The 22,128-nt window shown below is 38.4% G+C and overlaps 1 protein-coding gene across 1 annotated transcript in view; it reads right to left on the bottom strand.

Moving 5' to 3' along the window:
* Positions 1–1,479: 1,479 nt before the first annotated feature.
* Positions 1,480–22,128, bottom strand: part of LOC137647527 (pre-rRNA 2'-O-ribose RNA methyltransferase FTSJ3) — a 98,366-nt gene continuing 77,717 nt past the window's right edge. The window contains exons 12-16 of the mRNA XM_068380766.1: positions 20,058–20,211; positions 7,772–7,901; positions 6,157–6,244; positions 4,110–4,297; positions 1,480–2,272 (exon numbers count right to left, since the gene is read on the bottom strand). Coding sequence (XP_068236867.1) covers positions 2,044–2,272; positions 4,110–4,297; positions 6,157–6,244; positions 7,772–7,901; positions 20,058–20,211 — 789 coding nt within the window. The 3' untranslated portion in view covers positions 1,480–2,043. The remainder of the gene's footprint in view (positions 2,273–4,109; positions 4,298–6,156; positions 6,245–7,771; positions 7,902–20,057; positions 20,212–22,128) is intronic.

The following is a 22,128-nucleotide window of genomic DNA, read 5'->3' as shown; positions in this document are numbered from 1 at the left end:
CTTTGGCTAAACTTGTTGTCAATGATCTGCACAGCAATAGAAGAGCCTTTAACCTCAGATTAACAATGTTTCTCGATTTAACCTCGATAATGTTATATCGATTATTAGAAGTGCAAAAATAAAGTGTCACTAATCCAAAGCCAATAACTAAATTTGTGGTAAAAAAAATTTCATGAATTACTGGTACAATTATTAAATTATAAATAAAAGTATTACTGGGTAAAAGTTTCCTTAATCTGAAGTGGCTAAGAATGATAAAAGGGGTGATTATTGCATAATCAGTCATTTGGAATGAGTTGAAGCTTTACAGGGTAATCAGTCAGCGGTTGTAAATTATCTATTAGAAGTGATAGATGAAGGCAAATGTGGTCTCCTGATTTTACTGGCTGCAGTGCAGGTTCAAATAGGCTTTGCATGTACTACTTCCAGATAATTCCTGATATGCTATATTGGTATCGATGGAAAAGTTTTTGAGTATTTGAAAGACTATGCACGGAAGAAAGTACAGTACTGTGTAAGGACTAGAAAGTCCCGTTCATCTTATGAAACATTAAGCAGTGCTTCAGGGAATTGCACTTGGTTCAATATAGAAAAAGCGAAATACTATCTACAGAATCAGATTAGAGCTCTTACCCTCTAAGCTTCAAAATTCCAGGCAACCAGAATGATAAGCCTATCACTAGAATGAGTAACTTGCAAACACACAACACGCAAAATTGAGAAATGCTGAAATATTTACGTATCTCTTCCTGAGGAGGAACAGCAATAAATTTTGGAAGATATATAGAGATTATCTTACTTTATAGTGAATAGTAATGATTTATGGCAAACATGTTTTCGGAAATTTTAGTAAAAGATTGTTGACCCAGATGAGACATATCAACCTCACCTCCATCAGGCAAGACTTGTATCAAGATTCACTATTATACTTTTTATTCCATTGTGGAAGTGCAAAGTTAAATTTAATGTGTCCCTCTGGTAAAGACTCTCTCCTCCATGCAGTAGCTTGAAGAATCTAGGCTTGGTAGAGTTTGAATTATTCTTTTCAAGTGGGTCCATAAATCAATTTTACAAATGAAAAAAAAATTTGACATTTTTTCACTCATCTAAGTTAAATCCTTATACTGTACAGATAGTATAGCATACACTTGAAAAGCTGTTGAATACAGCAGTACAGTAACCGAGTTCTTACTGAACTTCTGTCATTCACATTTATTAATACTTCAAGGTTATTTCTATTAGGGGAAACCAATTTAACCTCGAAACTCAATGCTTTACCCCTTTGTACTTTGTAACATGAAAAATATTGGTTGATTGATGGATATTAACCATTACCACCAATTCCAGAATAATTAGGCACTTGCAGATTCCCCCCTTAAAACTATTCATGACATTATTTTCTGCATTAGTATGACAAACTTTTTTTTTTCATATTACTTACTTTTTTACTTTATATTTCATTCAAAATAAAATCTATGGTTATCACTGTAATCTTTATGAATTTGTCCTGATAGATAAACTCTAATATTTGCTGTTCAAAACTCTTTACAACCTAAAGACTTTTACTTAATATTTCAATATTACCATAATAATGTATTGTATATACAGTATACTAACGACTACTCATCTTAGAAACATCAGGATTTTTTAAACTTTATCATCTCCTTATATAGTTCCTTTCCTAGTGTAATTTAAAATACAAGGCCTTCACACACACACAGTACTCTTTCTCCAACACAATGTCAAAAAATTACCAATACATAAAAGGATGAAAATAAAACAAAATAAAAAATACCTTAATTCATATGCGGGAACATCTTTGTATAATTACAATTTGTTTTTAGAGAAGTTTGAAAGAGATTAGGGTAAATAAATTTTGAAAGGCCAAACATAAGCCTACCAACTGTAGCTTGTACTGATTCAAGATAATAAGCCAGATAATTAACAAGTAATTATCCATTCACTCAATAAAAATTAACTGCTCAACCTATGAAAATAATCAACAATATCATACACATTATATTATACAATTTCCACATTCATTCACTGAGCCCTCTTTCCTTTCTTTTTCTGAGGCCTTGCCTTAGTCGCCGAATGTCTCCCCTTTTTCACCGCTGCCTTCTTCTGTGCTCTTAAGTCCTTCTTCATTCTCTTGTCCACCATCTTGTAAGGACCCTTGATGCCCTTGGGTTTGTGTCCCTGGTTTCTCTTCTTCATCACTACATACTGTGTTTCCTTCTTCTTCAAGGGCGTCATGGCTTTTTTGTACAATCTGAAAGGAATTTAAATTTAAAATTTGAAAATGTACTAATATTTTCTGTTTTTTTTTTTTTTTACACAAACAATTCTTTTTGATAGGTATCAAAATACCCATGAACGCCTACTAATGGCACTTTAGTGGCTATCAGATACCATTGCCACAGGTATCTTTCATGGATTTGTATAAAGAATGAATTATCTCAATACTGCAGAGATATTCAACATGATGATGAGATCAGCATAAGTTCACAATCAAAATAACATGATTTAAGCATTTACAGCTATTACTTTCACACTTTGAATAGTAAATTACTATCATTTCGTAGGTGCCAGCTATACCATCATCCACCTGCCATGTACTGGGAGTTAAATTTTGGGAGAGCATGTCATAGGAAAAATATCAACAAAGACTGTTATTCAGAATAATGAAGACATAACAATTAACCTAACGTATAAAATATTATTGGACGACGATACGTATGGAAGTACAGTACGTACTGTATACTGTATCGTATATTTTCTAGTATAAGACGACCCTTTAATCTTAATCTCACTACTGAAAATTGGGGTCGTCTTACACAACAGATCTGAAAATCCCACCTTGAAATCCAAGTGATGTTTATTGATAGGCTAGCCTTAGCCTCAGTATGATAACTGATAATATTGAACTATATGAAAGATAAATTGCTAGTGAAAGATGATAAATTATAGATCTTATGGACCCAAGTTAATTTTATTAGAGAACCTCCAAAAATTTAGATCTTAAAAAATCCAGAAATGTGGATAAGCTCTGTACATTCATCAAATTATGCCTTTGTGTATTAAATACAGTTCTAATGAAAAAAGAAGTTAAACTTCCTCTTCCTGTGATTATAAAAATGAAAATAATAGCAACTTCCAAGGAAAGTCAGAAATAGTCCAGATCAAATATACTACAAAATCTACAATTAAATTTAGTTCATGATTTGCCATGGATTCATTTACCATAAAACTGAATTAAATAAACAAAGAAAAATAATTACTAGAATTCTCCCTAAAGTATCTTCCATGGCTGAAACCTCTTAAGGTTACCAGTCAATACATCATAAATTCATGAGATGTCTCTTGCTTGGTTCTCCTATAGGTTCCAACAAACCTTGAGGTTGATGAGGAAATGATAAGAAAGACAACTGATCACTCAAATAACCTCACCGCTTTAGAAATGTAACAGATAAGTCTAATTTCTACTCTTACCTTTACTTACAGTCCAGTGGTACACAGAATCTTCTATCAGAAACATATTGACAAGCAGACTATGTACATGTTAAGTAATGAGTTTCAAGTAAATAAAATGGTTGAAAAAATATAATTTCTTAAAAAGATCAAAGACCGATGAAGAATCTTGAATGATAACTAAAGAGGGATGGGAATTATAAGTAAAAGGCTTTCAATTTGTTTATTGTTATCATTAGTTTTACTGTACTTAGTTTGAAGCTGTTCAACATGGATTGTTATGATAGAAGCAGTCACTACTGATTCAGTTTACTGGCCAGACCATCAATTCTAGTTATGGGGGTGTAGACCCAAATGGTATTTTTTCAATGTTCTTTTTTTTTTATAAAGACCACTGATTTCTCGATTCCTAAGTTGTCTGTTATTTTCTGCAACTTAGTAAAAAGAGGTTCTTTTTGCCCTTATGGTTGAATTGGTAATGTTACTCCATGATGTAAAAGTGTTTGCAGTATTTTGAGTATCAGCACTATGTTATCATCCCTCTTCTAACCTCTCAATGGTTGGTGTAAAATACACATCTTAAAAACATTAATATACAAATTCTTCCGATAACAATTAAGAGATGACGAGTAACTTACTTGTTAACTTCCTGACTCTTTTCCCTTGATGATAATTCCTCATTGTTAACAATGTTTTCAGCTTTCTTCTTTGCTTTTTCCATTCTATTCTTTACACGACGTTGTTTCCTTGCCTTGGCTTCTACCACCTTCTTTATAGTTTGAACATTAACATCCTTCGTACGGTCACGGTACATCCTTAAATCACTCTGAAAATGTGGATTCATTGCAAGAATTAGAAGAATTACAAACTACTGACTGTGGTATGTACAATAACTCAAAAGCTAAAATATAAAAATCCCTGTATGAATATTGTATGTACTTTCCTAGTGGTCAATAATCAATTTACAAATATTAAAGAACATAATTCTTAACACAAAGGGCACAAGATGTTTACAAATGTCTTTCCTTTTGTTATTAATTAGGAATGAGATTGAATAGCAGTTGAAATCTAAAAAAATTATATCTGCTTTTGATCATTAATTTTCAATTTTGGCTACTATTCCCTAATACCAACCCCATTTCCAACTAACACCAAAGGGAGAGGCATTTGTAAAACAAAAGTTTGTACTTAGGAAGGGACATATTCTAGCAGAATTTAAGCTAGAGGAATTTTGATGATGTATATGATGATACTTTAACCAGCAATTTTGACCAATCCTTCTCTCCTTCTACACCCAGCCATTATAAATAAGTACCCTATAAGACCAGCAAAAGGGGAATTCCTCTAATTCAGAGGTGAATAGCAAACAAGAATTACAACTGTTGCTTATCAAAGGATGTCAGTACTGTAATCTAAGGAGCTATGTCAACTGTAATAGTTTCACTATCCCCCCAAAAAACTTATCAACTTGTTCTAGCTCCTCTGATGATCCCGGCCATGGTAAAATCGTCAGGCTCATGACTTTATAAACTTTCTTTACGTATGTTGACATTTTGTAATGCAACTAAAAATGGATCAATTGCATTAGAAAGCTAAATTAATTTTCTATATAACACTTACAGTTACATTAACTTTAGATCCTCAGAGGGTTAATGAACTGTATTCTGAAGTCACTTAATCCAACCATTCACCCTTTGGATTATTATCATTACTTGCTAGGCTAAAACTCTAGTTGGAAAAGCAGGATACTATAAGCACAAGGGCTCCAAAAGAGAAAATAGCCCAGTGAGGAAAGGAAATAGGGAAATAATTGAACTACAACAGAAGTAATTAACAATTAAAACAAAATATTTTAAGAACTGTAACTTCAAAATAAATCTTTCATATACAAGCTTCAAAAACTTTAGAAAAAGAAGAGAAATAAAATAAAATAGTGTGTCTGAGCATACACTCAGGCAAGACAACTCTATCCCAAAACAGTGCAAGGCCATGGTACACAGGCTATGGCACTAACCAAGATTAAAGAACAATGGTTTAATTTTGGAGTGTCCTTCTAGAGGAGCTGCTTACTATAGCTAAAGAGTCTCTTCTACCCTTACCAAGAGGAAAGTAGCCACTAAACAATTAAAGTGCAGTAGTTAATGCCTTGAACGAAGAAAAATTGTTTGGTAATCTCAGTGTTGTCAGGAGTATGAAAGAGGAGAATGTGGAAAGAATAGGCCAAACTTTTCGCTGTATGTGATGGCAAAGGGAGAATGAGCTGTAACCAAAGAGAAGGATCCAATGTAGTACTGTCTGGCCAGTCAAAGGACCCAATACCTCTCTTGCAGTATTATCTAAACGGGTAGCTGGTTCCCTAGCCAATCTACCATCTACTTTTTTCTCAAATATGGTGAAAACTTGAGTAAAGTAGAAAAAAAGAGGGAGAGCTTAAATTTATGTTAAAGGTGAAAAGCAACATATATAAACCTCTGAGAGATGCATTAGGAACATAGTGTTAAATTTGGCATACAGTACAATACTGTACTCCTAAGTGGTTAAGACCACTTCTCCTCAACCCCCACCCATACATAAATATTGTAACTCACAAAACAACAGTACAAAAGTGCATCTAAATTCATTCTGAAATAAGTCACTTCCATGAAGTAATCAAGTGAATAAAAAAAAATTCTTTATAATACTTACAGGTTCTACTTCAATTCGAATTTGGTTAAACCTTCTTTCGTCTTCCAAAAACCATTCCGGCAGATCATCTTCATCTCCAAACATATATCTGTAATAAATTATGTAATTAATGGCAAAGCAAGAAGGAAAAGTAAATCTACCTTAAGTGTGATTGAATGACATATATACAGAACTCTACTGTTTAGTAATTATTGTAAAAATATAAAAACTTGAAATAATGCACCAGAATTAAAAATTTTTCCCAACTCAAAAAAAAATTACATTAAAACAAACTGAAAATACAACAAAGCAACTGTCTATTCGTTACACAACTTGTTAGGAGGACTGTTTAGTTTTCCTTGTTATGGTCAAATATTTTCATCTCTTCAGAGTAACACATGAATATGCAGTAAGTCATCAAAATAATTTTACTGTATCAACATGACTATGATTTTTGTGGTTGGTAACTACTGTATCATTGTTCCAACTTATTTACACAAACAAATGAGTCACATATGCACACACACAGGACTGGCTAGAATTATTCAGGTATTCCTAGCCAACACCAGACCAAAAAATTTGATACTCAAGCCCAGTTCCATTTTTGGGGTCTTTTTTACCCTTTTACCCCCAATGGACGTACTGGTACGTTTCACAAAACTCATCCCTTTACCCCCATGGACGTACTGGTACGTCCTTGCAAAAAACTGCTATTTATATTATTTTTTGCATATTTTTTATAATTAATTGAGAAACTTCAGGCATTTTCCAAAAGAATGAGACCAACCTGACCTCTCTATGATGAAAATTAAGGCTGTTGCAGCAATTTAAAAAATATATATTGCAAAATGTGCTTGAAAGAAAAAAAAAAGAAAAAAAACGCCTGGGGGTTAAGGGTAGGAAAGTTCCAAATAGCCTGGGGGTAAAAGGGTTAATTAACTCAGCACAAAAACTATGGAAATTGAAACACAGTACAGTACAGTATTTGATTTGTTTAACTGGGTTTAATACCATCACTTTACAGTTATAACCCTCTTTATATTGGTTCTAGATACAGTACTTCAAAAGTTTCAAATTTACGTTGCTCATTCTTAAGCATTAAATTAAAATATAAAATCCACGTTAAGCCGTTTTACCTAACCTTACGTTGGATTGTACATCGTACACTAACGATTAAGTGCTGTAATATACAAAGCTGTACTTCCCATGTGAGATTATTAATGTAGGCATCTGGTTTTATATCATATAGCTGAATAAATTTTAATTTTCCTATCCATTGATATATAATTTTGCATATTTGGTAAAATTTCATTAGGGGTAGAAAAGGATGCAAAATGTGTCCATTGACGGTATAAGGATTATAAATATCTGGACATGAACCTCAAAGGTTTAAATGATTTGTTCTAGTCTCAACATCCTGAGCAAGACAAGGTTAAAGAAGGGGTATAGCTAGTCAGGAAAGAATGCAAGGGGAAAATATGTAAGATGCAGAGAAATACTTCTGGGGACTAAAGTGATGACTTGCAATTTGTTTGTGGCATAAACCCAGTGGGAGGCTGAGTAGCAGTGGAGTTTGTTAAACAGCATATTTTCTCATTTGAGAAAAAATTACAACAATGCATAAACCAATACTTGCCTGTTCCATGCAGCATCTGTGACATCCCTCTTAGCCTTTTTTGAGTGAATCATCTTGGTTGCAAGCGCCAGTCCCTGTGGACCAAGGCCTTCTTCCGCTTTCCTTTTTCTACTTGTTGCATTGGTGAGACCTAAGATACATTATACAGATATGATGATATCTGACAAGTCATCTCAAAGATATTGTAACAGGGATGTGTACTGAAAATACCATCCCCTGATTATTTCATTTACCTTTGACTACACTTGGTTATAGTATAGTCTTTTCAAAATAAAAAGGAGGAAAATAGTTATGAAGTAAAAATTTTTGACAAGAATACAGTAGAAAAGCAATATAAAAATAAAAAAGAAAATGAGTAAAATATTTCAAGAAACTGAATCTACTCTTCAGAAAACATTTAAAGGATATTATAAATTATGTCGAACACAGTAGAGAAAAATGTCAAAATATTTAAATATGTAGATAAGCAATTAGATTTTTAAAAACTAAATTACAAAGTAGATGAAACCAAAAAATTTTGAACATTTTCAAAGACAAACTAAACAAGCAGTTTTACCAGAACCTGGGTGTAGATAGCAAAAATGAGTGTTAATTGTTGTAGTAAATATATTAATTCTACTAGATATAAAAGGAAAATTTAAAAACAGTAATTGAGTTATTGAACAGGGCTTATTATAATAACTCTCTATATTGCTTCGACATATGTCAGGTTCCAAATTTATATTGCTGCTCCTCAATCATTAAATACAAATATAAAATCCCCATTAGGCCGTTTTACCCTACCTTACATCGGATTCTAAGACTTACAATAACAATGAATAGCAGTACTATACAAACTGTACTTCCAATGAAAGCTTATTAACGTAGGAATCTTGTTACTATAAAATGACAGTTGGTTGTGAGTACTTTTTAGTGTTCAATACATGTATAAAGAACATGTAGCATTATAGGACAAAAATCCGACCACCCACGTCAGGTCTTTTGGAACTAACCAACTATATAGGGCGGTGAATTACTGTAGTGTCATATTTATTACAGTGATACCTCTGGATACGAAAGTTTCTGCTTACGAAAAATTCAGGATGCGAAAAGTGATTCGAAGATTTTTATGCCCCAGGATACGGATAAAATTTCAGGATACGAAAACCTTACGAGATCCCAACTCTTCGCCGAGAGTAATTTTAAAAAGCGCGCGCCGCCAGACTTTGAACTTGGGTAGACTCACTTACAGCCTCCCGCTCACCCATTGGTTATCTCCCTACTCAGACGCTAGCTGACGCCATAAGATCCTGCTTTCCTATTGGTCGGCAACTATCCCAGCTTGCCTACGCACGGGCGTTCATCTCTCTCTCTCTCTTTTCGTTCCGACCGCGGTATCGTTAACAGACATTGTGTTGTGTGCTTTCGCTTGTTTGACTTTGTGTTAATATACAGTACATTCGTACGCCACGTGTTATCGTTAATAAACTTTCGTTACTGTGCACTGTACTGTATTAGTGTTTACTATACATAGACTGTATATAACGTTACGTAGTGTATTATATTACGTATTACTGAAGCCATGGGTCCCAAGAATGTTGCCGAAGGAAAGAAGAAGAAGACGATGCTCTCGATGGAGACGAAACTTGAAATCGTTAAAAAGTACGAGTCTAGCATGCGTTTAAGTGCGATCGCCAAGGAGTATGGCCGGAATCCGTCTACGATAGGCACCATCCTGAAGCAGAAGGCGGCCATCAAAGCAGCAACACCTTCTAAGGGCGTCACTATTTTCTCCAACAAGAGAACGCACGTGCATGACGAGATGGAGAGGCTGCTTCTTGTGTGGATCAAGGACAAAGAGATCTCAGGAGACACCATCACTGAGACTACAATTTGCCAGAAGGCCTCCGCCATTTTCGGTGATCTCGTGCGTGCTCAGGCCGAAGAAGGAGCAGGAGAAGGAACATCCCAGCAGGAACCCCCAGAGTTTAAGGCTTCTCGTGGGTGGTTTGAGAAGTTCAAGAAAAGGACTGGCATCCATTCAGTGGTACGGCATGGGGAGGCAGCCAGCTCGGACACGAAGGCTGCCGAAGCCTTTGTTAAAACGTTCGAGGAGTTGACTCTGCAGGAAGGCTACACTTCGCAGCAAGTTTTCAATTGCGACGAAACTGGGCTTTTCTGGAAGAAAATGCCTCGTCGGACATTCATCACGGCGGAGGAGAAGAGGCTACCCGGACATAAGCCTATGAAGGACAGGCTTACCCTTGCTTTTTGTGCAAACGCCAGTGGGGACTGCAAGATAAAGCCCCTGCTGGTGTACCATTCAGAAAATCCCCGAGCCTTCAAAGCCCACAAAGTTATTAAGGAGAACCTTCCTGTGATGTGGAAGGCGAATGCAAAAGCCTGGGTAACGAGGCAACTGTTCATTGATTGGGTGAATGTCTGCTTCGGTCCGACTGTCCGAAAATATTTGGAAGAAAAGCGCCTCCCTATGAAATGTCTGCTGGTGTTGGACAATGCTCCAGCTCACCCTCCTGGCCTCGAGGAATATCTTCTGGCCGAGTATTCCTTCATAAAGGTCCTGTATCTACCGCCTAACACCACCCCTCTCCTCCAGCCCATGGACCAGCAAGTTATTTCTAATTTTAAAAAATTGTACACGAAGCATCTCTTCAAGAGATGTTTCCAAGTCACAGAGAGTACAAACCTCACTCTGCGTGAATTTTGGAAAGATCACTTCAACATCGTGATATGCCTCAAACTCATCGATCTCGCTTGGCAGGAAGTTTCGAGGCGTACCCTAAACTCATCTTGGAGGAAGCTGTGGCCCGATGCTGTCTCTGCACGAGACTTCGAGGGGTTCGGGAAGCCTGGAGGAGAAGCCGAGATCGTTGACGATCCTGAACCAATTCAGCAGTCTGAGGTGGCTGACATCGTACATCTTGGTACGTCCATGGGGCTGGAAGTTAGCGCGGAAGATATCGATGAACTTATCGAGGAGCACCACGAGGAGTTGACGACGGACGACTTGAAGGAGTTGGAGACGATGCAAGTGAGTGATGTTCAAGAGCAGTTCTCTAGCGGTGATGAGGAGGATGTTGCACCTTTGAAAACGGCAGACATTAAGGAAATTCTTGCATGTTTCCATAAAATGGCAGACTTCGTCGAAAAGGAACATCCAGAAAAAGTTTATACCAACCGTGCGCTTCAACACTGCAATGACGTTTGCCTAACGCATTTTAGAAATGTGTTGAAAAGTAGGCAGAAACAAGCTTCAATGGATAGTTTCTTATTAAAGAGGCCAGCGGTATTGGTAGGCCAAGACGAAGGTGAAAGTAAAGAAAAGAAACAGAAAAAAGAAAGAGATGAAGAAGTAGAAGGTGAAAGTAAAGAAAAGAAACAGAAAAAAGAAAGTGATGAAGAAGTAGAAGAGATTTAGAAAATAAGAAAAACGTAAAGTTATAAAAAGGCAAAAAAAAAAAAAAAAAAAAAATTCAATTTTAAGTTTTATGTTACCGTTAAGTGTTAAAGTAATTTTTTCTTTCATTTTATAGTTTTCCATACGTAATGTTAAGTGTTAATTATTTCTGCCATTTTTTTTTATTTTGTAAAGTTTAAGTGTTAATGTGTTAAGTGTGTAAATTACTGTACGTAGTCTGTCACTTGTTACGTTTTCTGCCTTATGCCATCCTCCTCTGCCGCGACTTCGCTATCGGACATCGTCTCACTCAAAAGGTAAGTTTCAACTTTTTTGTTACACTAATTAACTGTAACCTTTTTGTCAGAGTGTACAGGTACAGTATCAATAATTAATTTAGGTGTACGTACAGGTACAGTAACAATACACCTTCACTGATCTAAATGCTTTACGTACATACAGTACCGTAACTTTTATACAGTATCGTACCGTAGTAAAGAAAACGGACCGTTTTCTTTGGGCTTGGGGGGGATAACTTGGCTATAACTACGTACTGTACATTATTGAATAATCTCATAGTGGTTTCTGGAATGGATTAGGCTGTTTTTAACGGTTGTGTTAATTATTGAATGATAGAAATGGCTGCAATGCATGTTTATTACTACAGTTTAGCGTGTTTATGAAAGAAAAGGTGACTTTTTATAAGGCTTGGAACGGATTAGGCTATTTACATGTAAAACGCGACTCAGGATACGAAAACATCAGGATACGAAACCGCATCCTGAACGGATTAATTTCGTATCCTGAGGCATCACTGTACTAGGAAACTGTCTGGCATTTAAAAAAAAAAAATCATTACAACATTTCACTTTAGAAAGATTTCTAAATATACTGCTTCATCGTGAAATTTAAATTATTCGATTTTAATTATATATTAAGAAGAATTCTCTGGGAAACAGGGTGTAGGTTTATGCTCTGTAGTTATGAAAACAAGCACTATGTAAGTGGATGCCAAGAAAAACAAATGTTATTTATATTTTTTCCTTCAACAAATTCAAGAATAGGGTTCTGTTTATCAACTGCTTTTTTAAAGTAAATTTAATTCTATTATTTTGGCTACTATTGTAATCATAGAAATATGTTATTTTCCTTAGTAAAATAAATTTTAGAATATACTTACCCGATGATCATATAGCTGTCAGCTCTGCTGCCCGACAGAAAAAACCTACGGGCGGAATACGCCAGCGATCGCTATACAGGTGGGGGTGTACATCAACAGCGCCATCTGTCAAGTAGGTACTCAAGTACTCGATGTCAACAAGAACCAATTTTCTCCTCTGTCCACTGGGTCTCTATTGGGGAGGAAGGGTGGGTCCTTTAATTTATGATCATCGGGTAAGTATATTCAAAAATTTATTTTACTAAGGAAAATAACATTTTTCAATATTAAACTTACCCGATGATCATATAGCTGATTCACACCCAGGGGGGTGGGTAGAGACCAGCATAACATGTTGACATTATGAGCTAAGTATTCCGTATTTCATTTTAGCAGTTATTCAAAATAACAAGCATAAAATAAATAAGTACCTGGTAAGGAAGACGACTTGAACAATTACTCTGCCTTTTTAAGTACGTCTTCCTTACTGAGCCTCGCGATCCTCATAGGATGCTGAGCGACTCCTAGGAGCTGAAGTATGAAGGGTTGCAACCCATACTAAAGGTCCTCATCAAAACCTCTAATCTAGGCGCTTCTCAAGAAATGATTTTGACCACCCGCCAAATCAAGAAGGATGCGAAAGGCTTCTTAGCCTTCCGGACAACCCAAAAATATTTCAAGAGAAAGATAAAAAAGGTTCTGGAATTAGGGAATTGTAGTGGTGGAGCCCCCACCACTACTGCACTCGTTGCTACGAATGGTCCCAGAGTGTAGCAGTTCTCGTAAATAGACTGGACATTCTTAAGATAAAAGACGCGAACACTGATTTGTTATTCCAATAGGTTGCGTCGAATATACTTTGCAGAGATCTATTTTGTTTAAAGGCCACGGAAGTTGCGACAGCTCTAACTTCGTGTGAACTTACCATCAGCCAAGCTTGGTCTTCCTCATTCAGAAGGGAATGAGCTTCTCGTATTAACAGTCTGATAAAATAGGATAAAGAATTCTCTGACATAGGCAAAGATGGATTCTTAACTGAACACCATAAAGCTTCAGACGGGCCTCGTAAAGGTTTTTAAAATAGAACTTAAGAGCTCTTACAGGACATAATACTCTTTCTAGTTCATTTCCAACCATACGATAAGTTTGGAATATCGAACGATATTGGTCAAGGCCGAGAAGGCAGCTCGTGTTTGGCTAGAAAACCAAGTTGTAGAACATGTAGCCGTTTCGGATGAGAATCCGATGTTCTTGCTGAAGGCATGAATCTCACTGAATCTTTTAGCTGTGGTTAAGCATATCAGGAAAAGTCTTAAAGGTGAGATCTTTCAGGGAGGCTGATTGAAGAGGTTCGAACCTGTCTGACATAAGGAATCTTAGAACCACGTCTAAATTCCAACCAGGTGTAACCAAACGACGCTCCTTCGTGGTCTCAAAAGACTTGGAGGTCCTGTAGATCTTTATTGTTGGAAAGATCTAAGCCTCTGTGACGGAAGACTGATGCCAACATGCTACTGTAACCCTTGATAGAGGGAGCTGAAAGAGATCGTTCTTTCCTCAGATATAAGAGGAAGTCAGCTATTTGAGTTACAGAGGTACTGGTCGAGGATACGGATACTGACTTGCACCAGTGTCGGAAGATTTCCCACTTCGATTGGTAGACTCTAAGGGTGGATGTTCTCCTTGCTCTAGCAATCGCTCTGGTTGCCTCCTTCGAAAAACCTCTAGTTCTCGAGAGTCTTTCGATAGTCTGAAGGCAGTCAGACGAAGAGCGTGGAGGCCTTGGAGTACCTTCTTTACGCGTGGCAGACGTAGCAGGTCCACCCTTAGGGGAAGTGTTCTGGGAACGTCCACTAGCCATCGAAGTACCTCGGTGAGTTATTCTCTCGCGGGCCAGAGGGAAGCAACTAGCGTCAACTTTGTCCCTTCGTGAGAGGCGAACTTCTGCAGTACCTTGTTGACAATCTAGAACGGAGGGAATGCAAATAGATCTAGATGTGACCAATCTAGTAGAAAGGCATCTCTATGAACTACTGCTGGGTCCGGGATAGGTGAGCAAAGTATTGGGAGCCTCTTGGTCATCGAGGTTGCGAAGAGATCTATGGTTGGCTGGCCCCAGGTGGCCCAAAGTCTCTTGCATACATCCTTGTGGAGGGTCCAATATGTTGGAATTATTTGTCCCTTCCTACTGAGACAATCTGCTATGACATTCAAGTTGCCTTGGATGAACCTCGTTACTAGTGAAAAGTCTAGACCTGTTGAACAGGAGAGGAGGTCTCTTGCGAACTCGTACCATGTCAGAGAGTAGGTCCCTCCTTGCTTGGAGATGTACGTCAAAGCAGGATGTTGTCCGTGTTCACCTCCACCACTTTGCCTTGAAGGAGAGACCTGAAGCTTTTCCAGGTCAGACGTACTGCCAGTAGCTTCTTGCAGTTGAAATGCATTGTCCTTTGACTCGAGTTCCATAATCCCGAGCATTCCCTACCGCCTAATGTCGCACCCCAGCCTACGTCCGAGAAGAGAACGTGGTTGGGAGTCTGAACAGTCAGGGGAAGACCCTTTCAAAGGTTGATAAAGTCCTTTCACCAAGTCAGACCAGACTTTATCTTTCCGGAAACCGGGATCGAGACCGCTTCTAGCGTCTTGTCCTTTTCCAGTGAAAAGCTAGATGATACAGAAGAGGACGGAGGTGTAGTCTTCCAAGTGACACAAATTGAACCACGGATGACAGTGTCCTAACCAGACTCATCCACAGCCTGACAGGGCAGTGTTCCTTCTTCAGCATCTTCTGGATGGATAACAGGGCTGTGGGTTGATCGTCTTGTTCAGCAATGTCCTCGTCCTCATCAGAGGGTTCCTCATCCGAAACTGATGAGGAAACGGCAACGGAGTGGGCAACGTCTGACTCGCTGAATCCGGTCGCACTGGTGGATGCGTGACGGAGCCGGACACAAGATCATGGTACTGCTGCACAGTCTGTGAACTGTCAACCATGGGGATGCGAGGAAGTACAGCGTCAACCCGAAACTGTCTAGACTGTCTGGGTTGTGCAGTCAACCCCCTACCGGGTTGCTGAGGTTGCCGCACTGCGTCACAACAAGTCACCTCTGCTGGTTGTTGAACGTCTTCCTAGTGACACACTGAACGTCCACAACCACCTCCGAGAGTCGCTTAACGTCAACGTGCGACTGGCAACCCACACTGGGTCGTACCGGTGGAGGAACCACCTCAACTGGCGGACGTGAGTAGGATACCTCAGCGTCAACAGGGCGTACAACCAACCGGTAGGAAGGTTGTTGGCTAGGAGGTTCTTCTCCGTAAAAAATCCTCTATCAAGGACACAAGCTTGGACTGCATGTCTTGCAACAAAGCCCATTAGGGTCTATGGGAGCAGGTGTGGCAACAGACGGGGTTAGCGACCGAAGCGGAACCATTTACCATCCCTGGAAGCCTTGTTATGCTTAAATTAAAGTCCATAGGAGGCTAAGCAGCTTAAGGCTCCTCTCCAAATGACAGAGTCCTCAAAGGAATATCAGAAGGAGGGAGAACAGCACTTTCTCATCTACAGGAACCATGTCCGAGAAAAGCTAGGTTATCTCAGCGAGGGTCTCATTGGTGCATAAGCAGCAGACCAGAAGGCAACGTTATGTAACTGCTTGACAGTCTGTGAACTGTCAAAAACTGAACTGTCAACCACAACAGGTGCGTGAGGACATACAGCACTGGTGCATTAGTAGCAGACCAGAAGGCAACGTCATGTAACTGCTTGACAGTCTGTGAGCTGGCAACAACCAAAGCTGTGTGGGGAAGCCTCAACTCCTGACTGACTAGTCTGCTGCGGGCGAGTGGCGGTAACCACAGTGGGTTGCGGAGGCTGACACACCGTGTCAAAACACGGCAGCTTGTGGTAGCTCACGCACGGCAACGGAGTGCTCCGTGTGTCTGTGGGAGTCAGCATGCGTCTGGCAGGGTCGACTGCGCATGGGTGGAGGAGCTCTCACAACCAGAGTGAGGGAGCAGGCAGCCATGCTGGGCGCACAACCGTGGCAGGTTGTAGGCAAACGGGTGCATCGTCAACCTTCTCCGCAGTCGGAGTGTGGGAGCAGGCAACAACCAAAGCGGAGTGGTGGTGCGTGGTGGGGACTGCCGTGGGTTGCGGAAACTAACGCATCGCGTCAAAACACGGCAGCTTGACTCCACCTTCCCACTGCTGATGCGGTAGCTCACGCATGTTAACGGAGGGTGCCGCACGTCGGCTAACATTAACATGCGTCTGGCAGGGTCGATTGCGCATCGGAGTGGAGCTCTCCGCAGCCGGAGTGTGGGAGCAGGCAGCCTCAGCGTGAGCTGGGCGCACAACCGTGGCAGGTTGTAGGCTAACGAGAGCAGTGTCAACCTTCTCCGCACGAAACTCCTGCATAACCGCAGCTAACTGAGTCTGCATAGACTGCAGTAAAGACCACTTAGGGTCTACAAAAAACGGCAACAGACGGAGCTACTGTCCGTTGTGACTGAGGGTCTAAAACAGCTGGTGCGGCAACAGACGGAGTTACTGCCTGTTGCGGTACCACCTTGCCTCTCTTGGGAGGAGTGCAGTCGTCGGATGACTGCAGCGAGTCCGAACTGACCCAGTGGCTACACCTAGGCCGTTGGACTTGCGCGGAAGGGACCGACTTGCACTTAAAAAGCTGCAAGATGTGGTCCATGGTTTCTTACGAGAAACCTCTTCCGCAGACGAGGAATAAATGGGCTCTCTCGTCTTTGTGTGGGTGGGGCGATCTCACGTCGGCTAACGTGGGTAGAAACGCCCGAAACCACGGAGGGAAAAACGTCTGTTCGTCGATCAAGGCCTGTGGAACCCATAAGTCGTTCGACATTACTTCTCCCCTGGGCTTGGGAGCTTGTAAGAGGTCCCGGACTAGGTGAACAACTGGCACGAACAGACGAACCCTCGGACGCAACACTGTAACACTTTGCGCATATCACTTTATCACTTTTGATTTTCTGTTTGCACTTATTTCACTGAAATCGAAACTTTAACTGATTTCTACCTGAAACACGCAATCCTATCCTTCATTAAAAGGTAGTAATTGCGAAAACAGTTTTACAATGCAACAGAAAAACATAAAAAAAAAAAGATAAAGAATTCAGTGGCTGGAAAAGAGACTAAACACTAGATCAAATAAACTACGTTTACAATCTCTCACCGCATAAAGCCTGGGAACAAGAATAAAACCCTAGAAACGTTTTACCTTCTTCCCCTACAGCGACTAGGGAGAAGAGTAAAAAACGAGAACAACGTTACCCGCTTGGAACGAAACGTTTATTCTCCTCTCTCTCCCTCCGTCTCTATCTCTCTCTCTCTTCTCTCTTGAATTAGCACCTGAGAGAAGAGCCCAATTATATATCGTTAAAACATGTTATTTGCTAAAGGAAAAAACTGAAAGGTTTCCCAAATAAAAAGTTCCTTTATTTAGAATTCAAACCATTTAAGCTAAGAAAGAATGAACGAAACACTAGAATCGGTTTACTCTTACTGCAACGTGAAACCGTGATACACTCTCTCTCTATCGTAACGATAGAGCGCATGTTGAACGTTCTGAACGTCAACAACTGCGGAGACTAAAAAACTAAACGTTAGTTCATCTTTGAAAACAGTACGAGACTATCAAAGAAATTCTTTCATAAAACATTAAAATTAAAAAAGTATTAAATTCTTAAAAGGTTAAATACGATATAATGGGCTCAATGTTAATTAACTTCGGTTCCAAGTAAGGACCGCCTACTATTAGGAAAGGTCGCATATAAACAAACATAAAAATTAATTTTTTATAAGTTTATAATAAATGGAAAGTTAATCGAAGAGGCCTATAAAGGCGGAGAGATATAAAATAAATAGATCTATAACTTGTTAAGCAAAATTACCAAAAACCTAAACACACTTCCGTCTAAGGGAAGGGTCGGCCATTTAAAAGTGAAGGAGAGTCCATACTCTCTTCGTCACCATAATTAAATCTATCCAAAACGAGTTCAAGTTTTGAAATGAAGATAAAACCCCTGCATAGCGAAAGCTCAAAACTGGAATAGTGTACTTCACCAAATCGTTGTGAAAACAAATCCAGTTAGGGACGGCGTATTTAGTAGGTTTTGCCATTGGCACGACAGAGAGAAAATTGGTTCTTGTTGACATCGAGTACTTGAGTACCTACTTGACAGATGGCGCTGTTGATGTACACCCCCACCTGTATAGCGATCGCTGGCGTATTCCGCCCGTAGGTTTTTTCTGTCGGGCAGCAGAGCTGACAGCTATATGATCATCGGGTAAGTTTAATATTGAAAAATCTAATATAATTTTCGTATTCATAGAATTTTCTATTGTTTCAAAGGATAATTTACAAGGCCTTTGTTTTAACTTTCAGCCATAAAAATCTAAGCAGAGGTTGTACAAGAATTCCAATTCCTAATATATCCATTTGTTTAGAAAACTCCAATAAAAAATAAAATTATTTTCTTCTATCAATCAATATACTCATTGAAATAAAGATAAATATCTGAGGTCATTATTTTCCAGAAGATTTAGTTACTTTTTCAACAGTTCTTTACCCATATTTTATTTGCTATGTATAGTGGGACAGGAATTCCAGGCACACTTCTCTCTGAGAAAGTGCATCCTGCCATGCCCTCACTGTGCCCAAACATATTGTATAGGGAGAGATGGCAAAGGTGGTGGGCGGGGCTAAACAAGAGAACTCTCAGTGCATTAAGAAAATGACATGGTGTACTTCCTAAGAGCAAGGCGTGCCAAGAATTCCTGCGTCCAATTGTGCAATAGTTTCAAAATAAAATCAATTTTCCAAAACAACGATAACCTGCTTAATGGACTATGGATGTCCCACATTAATGTTTTCCAGTCCTTGAAGCCACCTAAGCTAGATTGGTTTTTTTCCTTGTGCGAAGATATACATAGGGCAGTCTGTATCAGGACACACAGGCCACTGGTATGATCAACTAATTTTCCATTAAGAAACCAATGAATAATAATTTTATTTAGATGAAAGAACTCCAAATAAATGGTACTTACCTCTCTATATATTTAAATATTTTGATTTATTTTTTACATATATTGTAAATAATCCCTAATATCTTCTAAATATTCATGTATATACAGTAGTATGTACTGTATATCTAATTCTCTTATAATATTTTCAAATGTTTTTTTCATTTCTGATTTGAAATATTTTTCTATGGTACTGTATAAATATATAACTAGAATTTTGACTTTCCTTCCTTTAAATCTTTAGCCTAGTTTTAAAAATGCTACATACAAAATGGCAAAACAGAAATGAAATGCTAGGAAAGCAACATATGTTCAAGTATATATCCCTGTTAAATATAATCATCAAATAATAATACTGCAATAAAATTCAGTGAAGAACTATGGCTATAATAAAACCTTTCAAGAAAAAAAGCAGCAATTTTATAGCAAACGCATTTGAAAGTTTCCTGCCTATATTTGAAGATTTTATACATTATAATGGGTGTCCTCATAAATTAACAAAACAAAATTTATTATTTGTCACTATTACTTGGCTATATAGTAACTGATAGTATTCTTCACTGCTGCCTGTATATATGAGCAAATTTTTCCTAAGAGTATTATATTATATATGAAACCAGACAGTCAGGTGACCGATAAATATAAAGGATATCAACTACTTCTATGACCTCACCTCCTCCCGTTCCTGTAATGCCCTCTCTCTTTCCACTGCCCTCATCTTCACTATCAGTATCTGAGTCCGAATCACCCGAATCAGAGTCGGATTCTGTGTAGCCTTCTGGAGCATCAAGAGCCTTTTCAGTTTCAGAATTATCACTTGTGTAACCCTGTAAAATAAGAGAAAATACTACCATAAAACAAGATCTAAATTATTACATGATCTTATCAAAGTTAGATCAGAAAATCTTGCTGTGGTATTATTTTCATTTCGTTAAAATTCTATTTTATCAGTTTTCAATGATCAGAAAAGAAAAAGCGGCATGCAAGTTGTAGGATCTTTTAGTGCTAGAATGCAGAATATGATTGTTGATGCTTGGTAGCCAATTGAACTATAAGGCTATACCAAGTAGCTAGGTAAAACCCTGTTTTACTGTGAATACAGTATACAGTATAAGTAAAGACTGTTGAGACCTTATCATTATCATTCTAAGTTCCTTTGCTACTGTACTAGAAATAATCTACATATAAATACTATGTTACAGTATTATTTTTCCTTTGAGCTGTGATAGTGTCAGATATCAATAGTTTTTTAAAAGTATAAAAGAAACTAGTTTCACTTTATCCTTTATGTACGAATTGTTTACTGACAAGAATGGTCTTATGGTTATGGAATTTAGTGATAAAAATTAGGTCTACAATTTGTTACATAGCTTGGTTTATAGTGTCAAAGTCTTTGTTATAGGCATGTAATAAATTTAATATTAAGTGAATTATATGTATGCAAAGTTGGTTAATAAGAGTAATATTCGACTAATTAGGTTTATATCAGATCTGTTCTATAAATGTACAAAAAGGAATCTGTGTCACTGTATGCAAAATAATTGGATCAGTAAAGGGTAAGAAATATGATATTTCAATTATAAAATAAATTTTTGAATATACTTACCCGGTGAATATATAATAGCTGAGCCTCCGGCGGCTCGACAGAAAAACACACCAAAAACTCGCGAGCGATCGCTATGAAGGTTGCGGGTGTGCCCACTAGCGCCAACTATCGGCCAGATACCGCATATACATGTAAACAGACCCAATTTTTCTCATCCCGCTGGGTCTCTATCGGGGAGGAAGGGGGGGCCTTTAATTTATATAATCACCGGGTAAGTATATTCAAAAATTTATTTTATAATTAAAATATCATTTTTAAATATTTAACTTAGCCGGTGAATATATAATAGCTGATTCACACCCATGGTGGTGGGTAGAGACCAGAGTTAATTAAGTTTACAGCGTATATGCTTAGAGTTTTTGACAGTTATATCATAACAAAACCCAAATATATAAAGGTACCTAGTAAGGAAGTTGACTTAGACGATTACTCTGCCTTATTAGTCTGTCTTCCTCACGAAGCCCAGCGATCCTCTTAGGATGCTGAAAGACTCCCAAGAGCTGAAGTATTAAGGGCTGCAACCCATACAACAGGACCTCATCAAACCCCTAATCTGGGCGCTCTCAAGAAATGACTTTGACCACCCGCCAAATCAACCAGGATGCGAAAGGCTTCTTAGCCTTCCGTACAACCCAAAAAACAATATTAAAAACATTTCAAGAGACAGATTAAAAAGGATATTGGAATTAGGGTAATGTAGTGGTAGAACCCTCACCCACTACTGCACTCGCTGCAACGAATGGACCCAGTGTGTAGCAGTCCTCGTAAAGAGTCTGGACATCTTTTAAGTAAAAATGACGCGAACACTGACTTGCTTCTCCAAAAAGTCGCGTCCATAATACTTTGCAGAGATCTATTTTGCTTGAAGGCCACGGAGGTTGCTATAGCTCTAACTTCGTGCGTCTTAACCTTAAGCAAACATCGGTCTTTCTCATTCAAGTGAGAACGAGCTTCTCGTATTAAAAATCTGATAAAATATGACAAAGCATTCTTTGACATAGGCAATGATGGTTTCTTAACTGAGCACCATAATGCCTCAGATTTACCTCGTAATGACTTAGTACGAGCTAAATAGAACTTAAGAGCTCTAACAGGACATAATACTCTTTCCAGTTCGTTGCCTACGATCTCTGATAAG

Source organism: Palaemon carinicauda, chromosome 1 (genome assembly GCF_036898095.1).
Source record: "Palaemon carinicauda isolate YSFRI2023 chromosome 1, ASM3689809v2, whole genome shotgun sequence".
In the NCBI taxonomy this organism is placed as follows: Eukaryota; Metazoa; Arthropoda; class Malacostraca; order Decapoda; family Palaemonidae; genus Palaemon; species Palaemon carinicauda.
This window is presented reverse-complemented; position numbering and strand designations above follow the sequence as displayed.